Consider the following 18,841-nt stretch of genomic DNA (forward strand, 5'->3'; position numbering starts at 1 on the left):
GACCACACACACACACACACACACACACACACCTCTTACACACTCTTTACCCTCCTGCCGTCTGGAAAAAAGGTACCGTAGCATTCAGGCCCTCACGACCAGACTGTGTTTTTCCATAAGCCATCAGACTCCTCAACAAACAGAACTGAACTAACACACGGACTCACTCTCACACACTCCCACACACACACACACACACACTCACACACACACACACACACACACACACACACTCACACACACACACTCACACACACACACTCACACTCACACACTCACACTCACACACTCACACTCACACTCACACACACACACACACACTCACACACACACACTCACACACACACACTCACACACACACACTCACACACACACACACTCACACACACACACACTCACACACACACTCACACACACACACACTCACACACACACACACTCACACACACACACACACTCACACACTCACACACTCACACACTCACACTCACACACTCACACACTCACACACTCACACACTCACACTCACACACTCACACACACTCACACACACACTCACACACTCACACACACACTCACACACACACTCACACACACTCACACACACTCACACACACTCACACACACTCACACACACTCACACACACTCACACACACGGCATTTATATATATGTAAAAAAAGAAAAGAAAAAAAATCAGTATTCTAGTAATTCGAGATTTACGTGTTTGACTGGGAAACGGTTTCTACTTCTGAGCCCGTATTCATGAACATTCCGAGTGTATTAGTTCCTCCTAATAATGAAATTCTAAGAAAATCCTTGTGTAATGTGGGCGTTTCCCTTAAAATGAAAGAGATCATCATACTAAAGTTAGCAGTTATTCACAAAGCATCTTAAACCCTTAAAAGAGCTCATAAGGTCAAAAAGTGTTAGGAGTGAAGAGGAGGATATTTAAGAGACTGAAGAGTTTCTTTATCAGAGGAGAAAATGGCTGAAAGGTGAAGAGGGAGAAGAAATGTGTTGTATACAATATTTAATAATGATAGAGAGTTAATACGATGATACAGATTAGATCGTGTAGGGATTGTTTTTATGATCAGTTATATTAAAGATAACATCTCAGACACAGTGCAGAAATGACATTATATACACACACATTCTGCGACACACACTGAAAATAGAGGCAGAAATAATATAATTTGTCTCCATGACATTTCTGCTCTGTGTCAGAGATGTTTACATTTATTACATTAGTAACATACAGATGTTAGAGCATCTCTAATATAATCGGTCACGAATGTAATCTCTACACGATAAAGCCTTAAATATCTTAACAGAGAGACAAAGTGAAGGTTTATAATAGACCAGATTTTAAAAGTGCTCCAATTTTTTTAAACAACCAATCATAGTCTTCATAAGAATGTGTCATACCTAGTAACGGGGTTAAGCCCCGCCTCCTCTCTAAGATAAGATTTGTTGTATTTTCCTTTCTCATAGTTACTCAGATTGGTCCTGAATCACTCTGAAGATAAGATTCATAGTTAGAAATGTTTACTCTACATTTCAGACTCTCTGAGGTCATTATTAATTCGAATCTTCATTAATTCGGGTCCATCGGGTCTGCGATTCTACCTTTCTATAAGTCGTACACTAGACAACAGGGTACATAGTGTAAGTGCACAGTGTGTGGTGTGTCATTGTTATGTTTTATATGTAAACATGGTATTATGTAGCAGGAACTAGCGTAATAAAGGAGAACAGTAAGAGCTCCGACTCACAAGAATGTAGTTTGAAGAGCAGTTTGACTGTATAGTCGTACAGATGACTGCTGTCCAGAATGACTTGGATCAGAGGAGCCAGGCGACACTGTCCCGCTGCCGTCACCGACACGGACCGGGACATGTCCAACGAGCTGAACACTGATGAGACACACAAACACACAATAAAATGACTGTGATGGAGAAATAAGGCCTCGTGTACGTATAAACAACACAAAAATGTGTGTACTATATATTTTTTATTTTTAATGTTCCTCAAACAACAACTTCTAATTTTGGCTTTTCCTGTTAGGGGTCACTACAGCGTATCATCTGTTTCCATCTAACTCTATCCTCGGCATCCTCTACTCTCGCACCAATTACCTTCACGTCCTCATTTAACACATCCACATAATCTCCTCTTTGTCCTTCCTCTTGACCTCTTACCTGGCAGCTCCGTCTCCTTCATCCTTCTACCAATATAACCATCTCCCTCCTCTGTACATGTCTAAACCATCTAAATCTAGCCTCTCTGTCCTTGTCCTCCATCCTTGTCATTTACTTTCCTCTATGTTCCACCATATATCTCTCTCCCAGCCCTCCCTCTTTTTTAATATCTGTATCTTTGCCTTTTATCTTTTCCTCAGTGAATCCCTCCCTTTCTGATGCAGGTCCTGTGAGACTATTTGCTCATTGTGCAGAGGTGTGGCTTCCTGTCCCTGGGACTAGGAACACACACACACACACACACACACACACACACACCCCATATCTGGCCCACACCAGATGTATCAAGCCCTTTTCAGAGTTCAATCCTTGCAGCATGCACAGACAAGCATTACACACTTGACCTCAAAGCTCTGCTGTGCATCAGAGAGACTGACGTTGAGCTGTAACTCACCAGCAAGAAACAGATTCAGCTCACACTCCAGGTAGTCGAACATCTCCACCGTCAGCTGGAAGCTGGAATTCGTAAAGAACAAATGACACTTTAAAATCCTCATAATCTGAATCGGAAATCAGTTTTCCAAAATAGCGAGCTTTTCAATTCCCATATCCAAGAAGTAAAAACTGAGAAGTCGACAGGTCAAAGAAGCTACAGGAAAGAAAGAAAGAAAGAAAGAAAGAAAGAAAGAAAGAAAGAAAGAAAAGGAGAAAAAGAAAGAAAGAAAGAGAAAAAGAAAGAAAGAAAGAGAGAAAGAAAGAAAGAAAGAAAGAAAGAAAGAAAGAAAGAAAGAATGAAAGAGAAAGAAAGTAGGAAAAGGAGAAAAAGAAAGAAAGAAAAAAAGAAAAAGAAAAAGAAAGAAAAAGAGAAAAAGAAAGAAAGAAAGAAAAAGAGAAAAAGAAAAAGAAAGAAAAAGAGAAAAAGAAAGAAAGAAGGAAAGAAAGAAAGAAAAAGAGAAAAAGAAAAAGAAAAAGAAAAAAGAAAGAAAGTAAGAAAAAGAGAAAAAGAAAGAAAGTAAGAAAAGGAGAAAAAGAAAGAAAGAAAGAAAGAAAGAAAAAGAAAGAAAGAAAGTAAGAAAAAGAGAAAAAAAAAGAAAGAAAAAGAGAAAAAGAAAGAAAGAAAGAAAAGGAGAAAAAGAAAGAAAGAAAGAAAAGGAGAAAAAGAAAGAAAGAAAAAGAAAGAAAGAAAGAAAAAGAAAGAAAGAAAGAAAGAAAGAAAAAGAAAGAAAGAAAGAAAAAGAGAAAAAGAAAGAAAGAAAGAGAAAAAGAAAGAAAGAAAAAGAAAGAAAGAAAGAAAAAGAGAAAAAGAAAGAAAGAAAGAGAAAAAGAAAGAAAGAAAGAAAGAAAGAAAGAAAGAAAGAAAGAAAGAGAAAAAGAAAGAAAGAAAGAAAGAAAGAAAGAAAGAGAAAAAGAAAGAAAGAAAGAAAGAAAGAAAGAAAGAAAGAAAGAAAGAAAGAAAGAAAGAAAAAGAGAAAAAGAAAAAAGAAAGAAAGAAAAAGAGAAGAAGAAAGAAAGAAAGAAAAAGAAAGAAAAAGCAAGAAAGAAAAAGAAAGAAAAAGCAAAAGAAAGAAAGAAAGAAAAGGCATGGACACACGTGCAGCATACAAAACAGAACTCACAAGTTATTGACGTCATTTTCACCCGCCTCCTCGAGCTGTCTGTTTGACATCTGAAGGTTGCCGGGGAAACGAGGGTTCTGGTGTAGTAGAGAGGATTAAGTGGAGTTGATCTCCGGTTTTCGAGGGTAAAGTGCAAACCATTACGTACTGTAATCACTTTAGCTCATAGGCACTGATACTCAAATACTACTATTAACAAACAGCTCGTTTTACTTTAAAAACAACTGTTAATAAAAGAAGTGGGAGGGAAAGAATGCACCCGTCTTACTCACTTTGATGTGAAACTCCATTTTGATGATGAGGAGTCTGAGGTAGATGCTACAAAGCTTCCCATAGCCTTCACTCAGGTGGCTCTGTGCCATGCAGAGAAAAGGGGAAGGGGGATTAAAACGGATAACTAGAGCGGGTTTTCAATCCGACTTCCTCAAACCCCTCTGTTTGGGATACGCTAAAGGATGCAGTTCACAGGAAACTTTATTCCTGACTCGTTATATTACCCACATCATCAGCAAGAAGTGTCCCTTGGCAAAAAAACGAGTGCTAAGCACATTCCTTAGATCCTATCCTTCCTGTAGGCTAGTGAGCAAAGCTGGCCCTCATAAGGCCTAAGTGTAATAAGAGATAGCAGAAGAAATGTGCACAACAAGCTGGGCTCACTATAAGGGATGATGATCATGGCTCTTGGGAATAAATGGGCAGTGTAACACTGCACTAACATGAACTGGATAATGTCATCGTTTGCTAATTAAAACGCTAATTCTGCTCTCAGCAGAAGACAGGAAAGCTGACACGCCTTCACGCCGCTTATTCACTGAGCCGTCAGTCATCGGCTATCGAATGACCCCCACGATCTGTCATTGACAGGAAATACTATGGCACAGGCATGATTCCAAACAGCACCAATGGCAAAGCAGGCTGTAGTTAGTTAGAGCCAATCAAAGAAAACTAAAAACTAGTAATATATAAAATAAATAAATAAACACAATGCATGGTCATGATTCAGAAAAGCAGATTAGGATCACACTCTTACCCACATCCTGCTCATGTCGTTTAGGTCTGCCTTGCTCCGCACCGAGTCTTTAATGACCTAATAAGGCAAAAAAGAAAAATGAATAATAATAATAATAATAATAATCCATAAAAAGTTAGACAAATCGCACAATACTTTTGGGCAACTACAGAATATATGAACCTGGTCTCACACAATCTCACATGCACTCGCACTCTTGCACATATATGCACGCTCTCACACACCCCCACGTGTGCTCGCACCCCCCCCCCCAACTCTCGCACACACACACCCCCCCACTCGCTCTCGCGAACACACCTCCACTCGCTTTCGCGCACACACACACCCCCACTCCCTCTCGCGCGCACACACACCCCCACTCCCTCTCGCGCACCCCGCACCCCCCCCCCACCCCACTCCCTCTCGCGCACACACACACACACACACACACCCACTCGCTCACGTGTGCGCACACACATAATGCGTCCCAGTTTGAGCCCTTACTGGGCCCTTTGGCAAAGTCTTCATGTGGACTTGCCAGTGGACCAGAGTTCTTTATTGTTATTGTTTAGCACCAGTAACACAGAGGGTTTGTTAATGAAAGTATGCCTCTAAAAATGTAAAAAAAAAAAAAAAAAATCTACAAGTATGAACAAATGCCATATTTTAACATTTACCTAAATTTGACAGTAAACAAACACGTAGACTGACTGGGACATAAATGTTGGTGTGATCTTGTGCACAGATGCAGTTAAATCTGCCTGAATAGATTTCACCAGTTGAACTAATGTCAGTCTGAATATGTTCGTCACATTCATGACAGCACTACAGTCTCAAACGTCAGCAAAGTAATTACAAGTACAAGTAATGGCCATGATGATCACAAAAACCTCTCTCAGCACATTCTCAGACCACAGAACCAAAGGTCTGAACCTTGCTGATGTCACAAAATAGCACGGCAGAGAGCTGCAGGGTTTAGTCAGCCTTTAGGGACAGACGTCACGTGGTTCAGCAGTTCGATAATTTATTCTCAACATATTCTGTGTAAGACAGACACATAATGACCAGGGAAATGGATGAATAAATACAGGCTCGCTGCACCGGTACTCACGTTTGGATGTCCATCTCTTAGAAGTTTGTGGAAGACGTGACAGAATTTCCAGCACAGCACGGCGTTGCTGGAGATCGGCAGGCGGTTGACGGCTGCCCAGAAAGTTTGAGCGCCCTTCTCATGATGGGTGCCCAGGATACAGGGTGGAAAACGGTTAAGAACAACAAAAGTAGGACATCAGCACCTCGCTCTAACCTTCCTGTGTTCCCATAAGCCCCTGCAGGACCAGATCTTTATCCTGACTAACATAAGAATCAGTAACAAAGCTCTGAAGCGGTGAAACAATGTCTTTGAGTTTTGTTTACATTACAATACTCATTCTATTTCTCCCCATATGTAAGGATCAGATCCTTTTTCAGCCGCAAATTAAAAGGCGAGTTGCCTTTTTTTTGTATTGTATTTTCTGTATTGTATTTTTCCCTTGACAGTGTTTTACCCATGTGCTTTACACGTCATATAATGACTGAACACGAATCTCTCCTCAACACAGTGTCGTGTTCCTCCGGTAAAGTGTTGAGAAATCCCTTATTTCTATTCTAAACATCTCTTTGATCTGCATCATATCCAATATAAAAGTTATATTTTTGGGCAACTACAGAACATAAGAACCAGGTCTCACTCTTTCTCTCGCACACACACACACACACACACACACTGTAATGTACACATTTAAATGTAATGTATACATGTAAATATAAAATATATAAAATGTAATGTTAATGTACACACACACACACAGATACACACCCACACATACATACACACGCAAATACACACCCACACATACATACACACGCAAATACACACACGCACAAGCGGATGCACGAGCGCACGCGCGCACACGCACACACACACACACACCCTCCAGCATGGTTGTGTTGCACTTTAATATTATCCAAATATAAAAAGGTGTGTTAGTATAATAATAAGGTGATTACAAGATTCTTAGCATTTTAAACACAAACTAAGTTGATCTCCACGTGAGAAGTAACACGGTTACGTCTTTGTGTCCCAGGCTTGGATCATTTCAGTTCCACCGCTTGATAGAAATCCAAACAAAAAGGATATTTCTGGCATGCTTTTCTTTGACGGCAACCTCCTGTGTGTTTATCGCCTTGTTGATGCTCACAGCCTGTAGAGAAACACACAATCAGATTAGTCTCGTTTAGTTCTGAACGTCAGGCATTTGACTCTTACTGAACGTCGATATGTCGGGAGCTAGCAGAGAGTTTTACAGTTAGAGCACTAACTCGACCCCCACTGGGTTAATAGTGCACTGGTAGCATATGGATTAATCTCTTCGTCTAAACGGCGCATGAACACATCGAAGAGAAAAAAAAACAACAACAGTTGTACTGATTAGTAATACAATATGTTTTGTCCAGGCCTTAGGACAGAAGGAGGAAGAGGAAGAGGAGGAGGAGGGGTTGTGGCGGAAGGTCTGAAGCGACTAAAAAGAGATCTTCAGAGTCATCAGCCATCTGTTACCTACACATATGGTGGTGTATTCTCATCTCTCCCTCTCCTTCTGGTGCTGAACATCAGCCTTGGGTTCAGCCATCGGTTTATCTTTATAGCATACGCACGTCTCGTTCACGTGAACTTAACAAAAAAACATTCATTTCTTTCTGACCGTGACCTTTTTAAAAACTTTCACTTCGGTTTCATGGAGTTATTTTTGGATACGAAACCCATCCGACAGCGTCGTCATCTCCCTCTTTACCGCAGCATATACAGTCATATGTGTAAAAATGACAAAACCCCATGAAACCCTGTGTTTTTCTTGTAGAATAGTTAAACACGTGGGCATTTGTGCTTCATTTCAACAATATTAGAAGATTCAAAGTAATATAACTAAACAAATAAAAACCAAAGAAAGGTCTTTTTTTAATCATTTCCTGTGAGGGGGGGAAACATAGGACATCCCCACAATTATTTGTATTAAAATGGATCAAATTACTTCTTACAGGTGCAAATCACATCAGGAGCAAATAATTAAAACATTTTTTTAAAGATTGTTGCTTATTTAAACCTCAGGCATTTAGATCGGTTTGCTCTTAATTGTTGACGCGAGAGGTATCACCGTGGTGAGATAATGGTGGAGGAGGAAGCGCTGTGGTTTGGAGACGCTTTGCGCAGCAGGACCTCGCCGGCTCATCGTCACAGAATCTACATTCTACATCGTAACAGAAGATGCACGAGGAACATGTGAGATCATCTGTCAAAAAAAATTGAACCTGAAGTTAAACTAGACCTTGCAACAATGACAATGACACAAAACATATAAATAAATCCAACAAGGAAGGACTCACCAAAGACCAGTGGACCGGCCGAGTCAAAACTCGGATAAGAATCAGAAACAGAATCAGACTCAGAATCAGGTTTATTGGCCAAGTGTGTTGACACACACAAGGAATTTGGTTTCAGGTGTTTGTTACACTCAAAAAGTACAGACATAAATAACACTGTACTATACAAACTATACGCGAAAACGACGCAGACGATGAGATACAATATAGACAGAATGAGTATAAAATATGAATATAGAATATGAACAGTTATGTACATAAAGTGTGGGAGTGCGAATAACAATATTGTGCAATATTATGCTTTTTGTACAATATACAGCAGCAGCAGTGTGTGTAATATATACAGATGATTTGTTGACTGACGGTCCTGATAATGCAGTAACGCAGAGATTGTCTGGGGAAAGAAACTGTTCCTGTGTCTGGCAGTTTTAGTAAGCAGAGTTCTGTAGCGCTGCCAGAAGGGAGGAGCTGAAGGAGGTTGTGTCCAGAGTGCGAAGGGTCAGTGGTGATCCAAATGAATATTAAGATCCTGTGTGGTGATTTGAAATGGACTGTGCATGTAAGAAACCCCTCAAACACAAACCTACTTCCGGTTGATGTCAGAAACCGGTAGCTGGCTACAAGAAACGTCTCAGTGAGGTTATTGCAGCCGAAAGAGGAAATACCAGCTATTACGGCGTCCGGACATTTTCCTCAGTTGAAATTTTTTCCTCATTTTGTTGATTTCTTTTGTTTAATAAGTGAAAACAGTGATTGTTGTTGTTTACAAGCAAATACATCACTTTCATCTAGAGCAGTGGTTCGCAAACTTTTTACAGAGACGTACCCCCACCCCCCCAGGGATTTAACATCATTCTGCATTACCCCACCCCCCACCCCCCGACCCAGCACCACCACCAATAATTGTGGTCTTGATTTTTTTTTTTTAAACGTGCATTTTAAACACAAATAACTTTTGATCAAATACAAATTTTATTTTATTTTTTTTAATGACTCACCGTTTAATGAGATGGATGTGCTTGAAATGACTTAACATAACTCTGGGATGTTTGGTTGTATCGGAGACAGTTTTAGTCGTAAATCATTCTCTATGCAGAGTCTGTGTCGATATTTGTTCTTTATGCTGGTAAGCGCTGAAAACCCACTTTCGCACAGGTATGTTGTCGAGAAGGGCAGTAATGTTTTCAAAGCGCGATCTGCTAAGGCAGGACACTATGTACACAAGACTATCCAGAAATCTGGTAGTGATTTTTGTGTAAACTCAATTTTCAACGCGCCACTCGTAGAGATTTCAATGAGACTCTCTTGCTCAGAAATGGTCAGGTGTGCTGTGGGGGTGGCAGAGAATGGATGGCGAATCCAGTTGTTTGCATTGTCCGTCTCTGGAAAATACCATCATAAATATACCGGACATATGCCAGTAGCTTAGCCAAACCAGCTACATCAGTCGATTCATCGATTTGTAAAGCGTAGAAATCGCTGGATTTTATGTGAAACAATAGTCGTTTTAAAACCTCTTCTGCCATATCAGCGATGCGACGTAAAACTGTGAATTAAATACGATACCTAAAGACGTGCACTTACGCAGGACACTCGAGTGGACACAGATTTTCGTTTCCTGCAGATGGGGTAATTTGATTGGAGGTCATGAATTTGACCTTTTATGGCACTACCTGGCTACATTGCTGTGAGTACACTAGAGGGGACACGTCTTTATATTTAGTCTGAGAAATAAATGTCTGCTTGAACATTAGGTGCGGTATAATTTCATTAACGGTACATTTCAGCATTTTGTTCGCGTACCCCCTCCGTCACGTGCCGTACCCCCGGGGGAACGCGTACCCCAGTTTGGGAACCACTGATCTAGAGGTACAAATTAAAACACGATCATGTTGACATTTCTTAATAAAAGAACTTAATATTTAACGGGGTGTCCTAATTTTTTCACAGGACTGTACGCAGAAATAAGGAACTTGCGCTGTGTGAAATACAAATAGTTAAATGGTTCTCAGAGGCGAGCGTGTTAAAGATGGCTGATTGTAACGAGCACAGATAATCTAAAACAAGAAACGCTAGAGAATAACTTTAGAAATCCTACAGGGGTAAAGAGTTCGCTCTTAGTTCTGCGCTTGGTTTATTTAACACCTCCGTCCCTTAGCTGTTCGTAGAGCGAAAACAAAACGACAGCTCAGGAGTTGAAGATGCTGTGAATTTTCACTAAGCTAGAGAGACCGTGGCGCAGAAGACACTCTGCTCTGTTTTCTGATCCTCTGCCTCAGCTCACACTGCCAGACTCCTCCGCTAAAGGTGACAAGGCCAGGCTTTGTCTGGGCAAAGACGGATTTGAGGGATAAGTGTCTCATTAAGCCACAGCTGGGCTCTGGGATTCAGGGAGGAAGAGAATGGAAGGGATGAAGAATAAGGGTGTTGGCTCATGGTTCTGAACAAACAGCTCCTGCATATTTAAGTTGGTGCTCTTGCAGTTCCAGGCCTCGGCGATTAACTGACCTCTACGTCTTCTTTCGTACACGCTGGCTGGAAAAACAGATGCTGTTTATGTTCCAATCAGACCATAACCTAAACAAATTTACGCACGCTTCAAAATTGCAAGTCATATAAGATGGGTGGAGCATGCGCAAAACAAAACTAGCCTATGAAGGATGATTAAGTCCTAAATTACCAGAAGAATAAATACTTTCAGTATTTCTAATTGAGGAAATAGGGTCTCTGAATACATTCACCACGGCTAAAAAGTTGTACTACTGGAACACGTGCCCAAAGCCGCCTGGTGCCCTGTTGTTGGTATCCAGCAACCATTAACTGCCTCGTACAAATCAGAGGAACAGAGGAAGGGTGGAGGGATAATGAGTAAAACACTGACGAGTGTGCACTTTAAAGCTTCGTATAAACACCATACAGTTCTTCCTTCCAGTGCTAATTACAGTGCAAATGATTCTAACTGCCACCGATAATTTTAGAATGCTATGCTGTGACTGGATTATTGAAGCATTTCCCCTGCAGTCGAAGCAGCCAGTTAGATGCTTAATGGCTATGATGCTGGAAGAAGCTGAAGGAAAGCATCTGTGAGTCATCTACAAACATCTGCGCTTAGAAGAAATTCTCTTAATACGAAATAGCCACCGTGTGCTACGAATCAGATCGATGGCAACGAGCGCAGACGGCACGCAGCCGTTGGACGTGAAGCACGGCTGTCCTCGGATGACCCGAAAAGGAGACTGTAAGGAAATAGTTCTCGCCATCTGTACAGTTTTTAATACCCAAGACAATCTGTGCATCTTTTGGATCTGGATAATCGTTCTACATGTAACAGGCACAAAACCGGTTGATTTTTGAGCTCTACGATCTGTATTAAATAATTAAAAATAGCACTTGAAAGAAATACACTACTGACCTTCTGTTAGTCCAGTGAACAAATTTCATTTCCCAACTGGCTTTAAAATAGAACAGCGTAGAATGTCAGCTTAAACTCGCGTCAAGCCAAGAAGCTTTTATTGTCATTTTAACCATATATACTGTAGCTGACGCAGTACGTAGGGAGATGAAACGTTTCTCCAGGACCCTGGTGCTACATACAACAGATAAAGTCCCGTGTTTATCAATGTCTTAACTACAGCACAGCTCTATTAGCAACTACATAACTAAATCATTCGGAGTGGCTAATGAATTATGTGCTTTATGATGGTGAACTGAACATCATACTGAGACTTGTACAAGTTATTCTGAACATAATTGAATACATTTATAGTGGAATTATGGTACATGCACATGGAACAGGAGTTCAAGTTGAAACAACAAGAAGCTGACTAGCAACAAGACCAAAAATGTGCAGCTCTTCTGGGATGCGAAACAATAACCTTCCAGTCAGAAATGTGGGAACTTTGCTGCTAGATATCACCGCTAGCCAAAGTCGACAACACCGGTGACCAATTTCAATTGGATCTGACATAAAATCTGAAGGTCAAACATGACTAAAAAGTTTTTGAATCATAAACAATACAAAGCAAAACACATTTTTCTGCATAAAATAAACGAAATTAAAGATACAAAGAGGTTTAATATTGTAAACAAAATGTATTACAGATTTACCGAATCTTAAAAATGAAAAAATACGGGGGGAAAAAATAAATAAATAAATAAATAATAAAAAATAAATAAAAATTAAAAAATTAAAAAAAAAAATTAAAAAAAAAGCCTTAATTTTTGACTGAATATTTTTGACTGAATATTTGAGACTGAATTTTTTTTTTCATTTTTGACTGAACAAAACCAAAGCTGTCCCAGAGACATGGAAACTTTTTTAGAGCTTAGTAGCAGGAATAAAAGCTCCAAAGTCGGTTAAAACGCCCGTTTTCGAGACCTTCGGTGTAGCATGAAAGCTATAAAGACATCTTTTTAAAAGTTAGATATAATGCCTTATGTACAGGTTTGATGTACAAGTAGGAACATACTGTTCTCACAGTCTGATCAGTGGTTTTCCTCTTGTGGTTAACCATCTGAGGTCATTCCGGTACCTATGGGCTTTGTTTAGTCAGTGTACTCTAAATGCACCATTCTTTCATTTCAGAATCAGTATCCAGCCAGTAAGAGAAATAAAAAATATATATATATATACACAAGTACTGAACGGTCTGATTAGTGCAACTGAACTAGTGTAACTGAAAACAAATTGAGAAATTGAAAGCTGTACTGAAATGAGGAAGTGGTCATAAGGTCTCAAAATTGTGACTTGATGGTGAGGAGGAGGGTATAACAGTTGTACACATATGATAACACAACAGTGAAACTTTTTTTAACGTATATACATAAATATCTATCGCTCGAGTAGACGTCCTGGGTCATTTGGCTAAACGTCCGGTGAGATTCTGGCCAGTGTCAGAAAAAGGGTAATGGCTGAGAGCCAAGTTTAGCTTTATATCTTAGCACACCCACCCCTGTCCATTTCCTGTTGGCTAAGAAATGCATGCCCATGTTCCTTTACTGAGCCAAACCAAACAATCTCCTCTTCAGACACTGCTTGCCTTCCTACTCAAACACAGACCTGGTGTAGATAATGAGTAATGAGTGAGGCAGCAGTCTGAGACTTTAGGTTTTGTGTATGACGTAAAATCGAAAAACGCTAAATATAGTTCTACGCTTCCTGAAACTCCCCTCATTCAGTAACGTCAACTCTGGAGACCAGTTTTCCACTCATACAAAACTCACCACTATGAAAAGAACAACACTCAGTCTGTCTAAATACACATACACACACACACACACGCTTTATTGAGCTTCAGGGTAAGCCTGCCAGTCAACCATTAGCCTTGTTTTTTTTTTTTTTTGTTTGAGTTTATTTTAGACAGTACTCTCTCCAGCTACTGCTCCACCCTGTTTGAAAAAGGGTCACTTGACTGAAAGGCAGCTGCTGTGTTGCTAAACAGCTCAGGATTCTTTTAATGGGCTTCTTACAACCTGCATCTCGGACTCGCCAAAAACACCGAGTCAACGCTATGTGTTCCGTTTCTGGTGCAGACACACAAGACATCGCAATCCATATAGGTCGAGTCAGATGCTTTGAATCACAGCTGGCATGGTTAGCCAGGTTCATATCACTGAACAGCATCTACAAAGCTGAGCTCTAGACTCGTATGCAGGACCTTCTGTGGCTACCGTTAAACATCTGAACGCATTAAACGCTGAGGAGACGCAGACAGCATTCGCTGCGTGCTTCGAACAAACAGACGACAGACGTCTGAGGACTCGCCGGCAGACTTGTGCACAGGTTATATGTCCTTGGGGAGAAAGTCAAAGGGACTAGAACAGGATAATGATGCCATAATGGAATAATAAACTATGTGGGTCAGTTTTACAAGCCTGTAAAGCAAAAGCCTCTCTACAAGGCACGGGGGTGCAGGGCTTTTCTTCAGATCAGCTCCTTTCTTTAAACGGTTGGATGAGCTTCTTAAGACGTTCCCTCGCTCCTAGCAAGATTTACGCAAGTCAAATTCGGGGTCTATTTAAAAAGCATGTGCTGATATTTAATTCATATCAACCACAAATGTAACTGATGGTTTCATCTGAACACAACAAGCTTCCCGAAATTGGTCAGGCATGCATTTTGAAAGCGGTCCAGATGTGGCAACAAACAGAAACATTCCATTAAGTCTTGTGTGGCATGGAGCCTCATCAGAACCACCACCGCAAGTCCAGCTAATAAATATACAAGACTGACCTAATGCCTTATTAGGTTAAGAATGATAATCCGGTTATAGCTCCAGTGTTACAATTCTGGGAAAAGTGATCGACAAGCAAGAGGAGACTCGTTCCACCGTTTGGTTGAATGCTTATAGTCCAAATTAGTTCAAAACTCCTCCTTTGAGCAGATACACTATTGAATGCCTCAGAAATAGAAACAGAACTTAGAAAAAGTGTTCTGACTTCCAAATCACTGATGGCACCTTTAAAACCAGAAACATCAACCGGTCCACAACGTCCAGCGCCACACGGCAAACATAACGACTCTATGATTTACAACTCATCCACAACAAAGGACTATGTGAACAGCACTCGTGCCTCAAGGAGATGTTCATAATAGAATTATTACATGTAATAACCATGATAATACTCAGACGTATGGGTTGTTTCTTGCCTATGAATCCGTATGCCTAGGGTTAGGGTTAATAACAATTAGCAGTTTTAATGTACAACATGACAACAGCCTGCAGGATCATCTGGATTTCATTATCCGTGTTTTGTTATGCCTTTGTACACTAGATAACAAATTCAGTGGGTAGTTGCCGTTTTTTTTTTTTAATTATTTATTTTTTTTGGCCAGAGGCGATCTCCGTCTGCAAAAATCACAGACACGTTTATTCAGACTAGGCTAAAATCGTCAAGCAACCCAGAGTTAGTAAACACAAGCTGGTCTGTAATTTTATCCAAAGGATTAGGAAGAAAAACACTTGAGTCCAATCCAGATGAAACTAAATCCACAATGTAACACCTGGAAACGATGAATTGTTTCCAAAAATCCTTACACAAGGCTAAATCCCTTCAGAGTAGAGCACAAGTCCATCAGGCAGGGATCTTCCACCTGCCACTGCATGTTTTCATAGCACTGTGAAACAATGGCTGAAGGAATACCTTAAGAATCCAGACACTATATAGGTTGTGGGCAGGTAGTGAACAGGTTTCAGGGAGATCCCAGGGTCTGAGCCGAAAACAGCCCTTTGTTCCAAAAACATGACGCGACTTATCAGGGTTTATGGCTGCATTGTACGGTGACGTTCAAATTGCTCTATCTTCTTAAGTAACTGTTCTATCCTGGTCAGGTTACAGTGGATCCAAAGCCTTTGCTGGGAAGCCTGAGGATGAACCACAGATATTTGCACAATTTATATTTAGCTAATTTTCCCGATGTTTCTGCCTGAAGGAAACTGGAGAACCTGGACGAAAACCTCAGACTCCACACAGACAGAAACCCAAGCTCAGGATCGAACCGGGGACCCTGGAGAGGTGCGATTGTACCAACCTCGCCACATCAGTGTGCACTTCAAAGCTGTCAGCAGTCAAAGATCGCACAGAATGAGGAACTAGTTTTGTCTGCTTCACTGAACATCGGATCCTCACTGTACTATCTCTTCACACGCTTTGAATATCAGCAAAATCTTCTCACGCAGACATCCGGAGCACTTTTAACGTTTGGTGGATGCTGAACCCATTAAAAATTCTAAGCCTATTTAAAATGACAATCGTATTAACACTATGATAATGTTGTGTTATGCTTGTCTGGATGGATGGTCAGAGGAAATGGTTATTTAACAAAAGGGAGATATTTAAATGAAGAACACAAAAGTGATTCATTAAATCTGGTGTTAAACCCAGAAACAAAAATCACAGGTATTAGGTGTCAAGTTTTTTTTTCCATCGCCTACAGATTCTGTTTTCAGGGATTTGGAGTATTAAAAAAATAAATAAAAAAAAAACACTTGAGGAATTTTATTCATTAACATTCTGGTTTTTGTGTACTGGATATTGTAATGTCCTGATACTATCTAAAAAGGTCTGAAGAAATCCCAAAAGTTTGCTAGAAACAACGATGCTAGAAGATGACAGTAATCAGAAAGGAGCAGATTATAATAACACTGGCTTGAGATTTGTTACTGAGTGTTCAAAATAATCCCAAACCCAAGACAAACACTGTTGTGTAAAGGCGTATAAAGGAAGCCAGTTAGGAAGTTTCATTAGTAGGCTGCACAGTCATCTGGTGAGGAGAGCTGCAATACAAACACCATCACAACACACACACACACAGACAAAACATGCAGTAACACACAAATATGCTTCCCACACGTCCATATAGCATTTAAAACGCCGGCCCACGTTAGTCTGCTGTCTAAGGCTCTGGGCTGGCTGACTATCTAACTAACTAACTAACACACACACACACACACACACACACACACACACACACCAATATAGCAACAACCCTACTGAGGGGTGTGTGTGTTTAAATACCTCAGTAGGATTGTTGCTATATTGTTGTGTGTATTTAAAAACACACACACACACAATATAACAACAACCCTACTGAGGTATTTAAACACACACACAACAATATAGCAACAATCCTTCCTACTGAGGTATTTAAACACACACAACAATATAGCAACAACCCTACAGAGATGTTTAAAAATACACACACACATACACACACACAACAACAATATAACAACAACCCTACTGAGGTATTTAAACACACACACAACAATATAGCAACACTCCTTCCTACTGAGGTATTTAAACACACACAACAATATAGCAACAACCCTACAGAGATGTTTAAAAATACACACACACATACACACACACAACAACAATATAGCAACAACCCTACTGAGGTATTTAAACACACACAACAATATAGCAACAACCTTCCAGAGATGTTTAAAAATACACACACACAACAACAATATAGCAACAACCCTACTGAGGTATTTAAACACACACAACAAAATAGCAACAACCCTACAGAGATATTTAAACACGCACACACACACATACACAACAATATAGCAACAACCCTACTGAGGTATTTAAACACACACACGCACACACACACACACACACACACACACACACACACATAACGGCTCGCGCCATCAGCGATTCTGCAACAGTTGACTTAAAAAGCGAAAATAACACACACTTGATCGCTACAATGTAACAAACCCTGAGGGAAAAAAAACAAACATTCACATCAAACGCGATTCCTCGCGCGCAAAAGAAACACCAAGATCCCTTTAAGAGGAACAAACGAGGCGAAGGCGAGGGCACTTACCATTTTACTCAAGTCCATCGCTGAAAAGACGTGCAAGAAGTCAATCATTCAAGCCTAAATCTAAAGGGGAGAGAGAGGGAGGGGGAGAGAGAGAGAGAGAGAGAGAGAGAGAGAGAGAGAGAGAGAATGGGAGGGAGAGGAAACCAGAGAGGAAAAGAGGAGAGAATGGAGGCTAGAGGAGAGACGGTAACACACACACACACACGGTCACACACACACACGGTATACAGACGTTACCGCTCCGTTAACTCAACATGTGCCCGGTTTGGCATCATCTCACTCCGCATTACCGGTGAAAACAAACACAAGTCTACAGACCCGATTACAGCTAAAATCAAGTGCTCTGATAAACACAGGCTTAAATGATAACAGTCCTTATACGAGCTACAGTATTCTCTCCATCATCATCATCCACTCCACCCAATATCACACGTGCACTATGTACAGCGATTGAAGCTGCACGCTAATAAACAACACGTGAACTTTACGTTACACTATTGCATCGAGGTCTTAAACTTTTATAAACGATTGTTCACGCGTGGTGCAAGTGAACGCTGCCCTCGTGTGGCTGCAATCCGCCTTAACCGTCTTGTTTTTCTCCTGAAGATCTCTTCAGTTTTACACCATGGACATAAAAATCTTCCTCTTTAGTATAAACCTGCGTGCGAATCTTTTACTGGATAAGAGCTAGAAGGGTCTAATTAAACAAAGTTTAATTAAATACAAGTTTATACAAAATGTAAATACCAACGGTGTCTAAAGAGACGTTGGTAAGGAGCGCGGAGTGAACGATTTTGTTCTAGAGCTCGGATTATTCGGTTCTTCGTCTTCATCCATCGCATTATCCTGGTCAGGATCGCTGTCTAGTGTCAGCAACTATCCTGAGAACACTGGGAAGTAACGTTCACCGGATTCATCCACTTCATCATTGTCACACGTTCACGCTCCAAGAGGAGAAGACAATCCAGTCACTGACATGTTCGAAGGGTGGAAGGAAACCAGAGAACCCAGAGGAAACCCACACAGACACGAGGAAACCAGAGAACCCAGAGGAAACCAGGGAACCCAGAGGAAACCAGGGAACCCAGAGGAAACCCATACAGACACAAGGAAAGCAGGGAACCCAGAGGAAAACCACACAGACACGAGGAAAGCAGAGAACCCAGAGGAAACCCATACAGACACAAGGAAACCAGAGAACCCAGAGGAAACCCACACAGACATGAGGAAAGCAGAGAACCCAGAGGAAACCC

At 40.7% G+C, this 18,841-nt stretch overlaps 1 protein-coding gene across 2 annotated transcripts in view; it reads right to left on the reverse strand.

Moving 5' to 3' along the window:
• hip1 (huntingtin interacting protein 1) overlaps window positions 1-18,841 on the reverse strand; it is a 50,461-nt gene that overhangs the window by 18,844 nt on the left and 12,776 nt on the right. The window contains exons 1-8 of one of the 2 annotated variants that reach the window (XM_060888067.1): window positions 17,589-17,993; window positions 7,008-7,071; window positions 5,940-6,082; window positions 4,850-4,906; window positions 4,092-4,172; window positions 3,820-3,896; window positions 2,658-2,719; window positions 1,778-1,918 (exon numbers count right to left, since the gene is read on the reverse strand). In XM_060888067.1, the coding sequence (XP_060744050.1) occupies window positions 1,778-1,918; window positions 2,658-2,719; window positions 3,820-3,896; window positions 4,092-4,172; window positions 4,850-4,906; window positions 5,940-6,082; window positions 7,008-7,071; window positions 17,589-17,636 (673 nt within the window). In that variant the 5' untranslated portion in view covers window positions 17,637-17,993. Of the gene's footprint in view, window positions 1-1,777; window positions 1,919-2,657; window positions 2,720-3,819; window positions 3,897-4,091; window positions 4,173-4,849; window positions 4,907-5,939; window positions 6,083-7,007; window positions 7,072-17,588; window positions 17,994-18,841 lie in introns of those variants that run through there. The other variant, XM_060888066.1, reaches the window with a different exon arrangement.

The sequence above is a fragment of the Tachysurus vachellii genome, chromosome 15 (genome assembly GCF_030014155.1).
Source record: "Tachysurus vachellii isolate PV-2020 chromosome 15, HZAU_Pvac_v1, whole genome shotgun sequence".
Taxonomy (NCBI): Eukaryota; Metazoa; Chordata; class Actinopteri; order Siluriformes; family Bagridae; genus Tachysurus; species Tachysurus vachellii.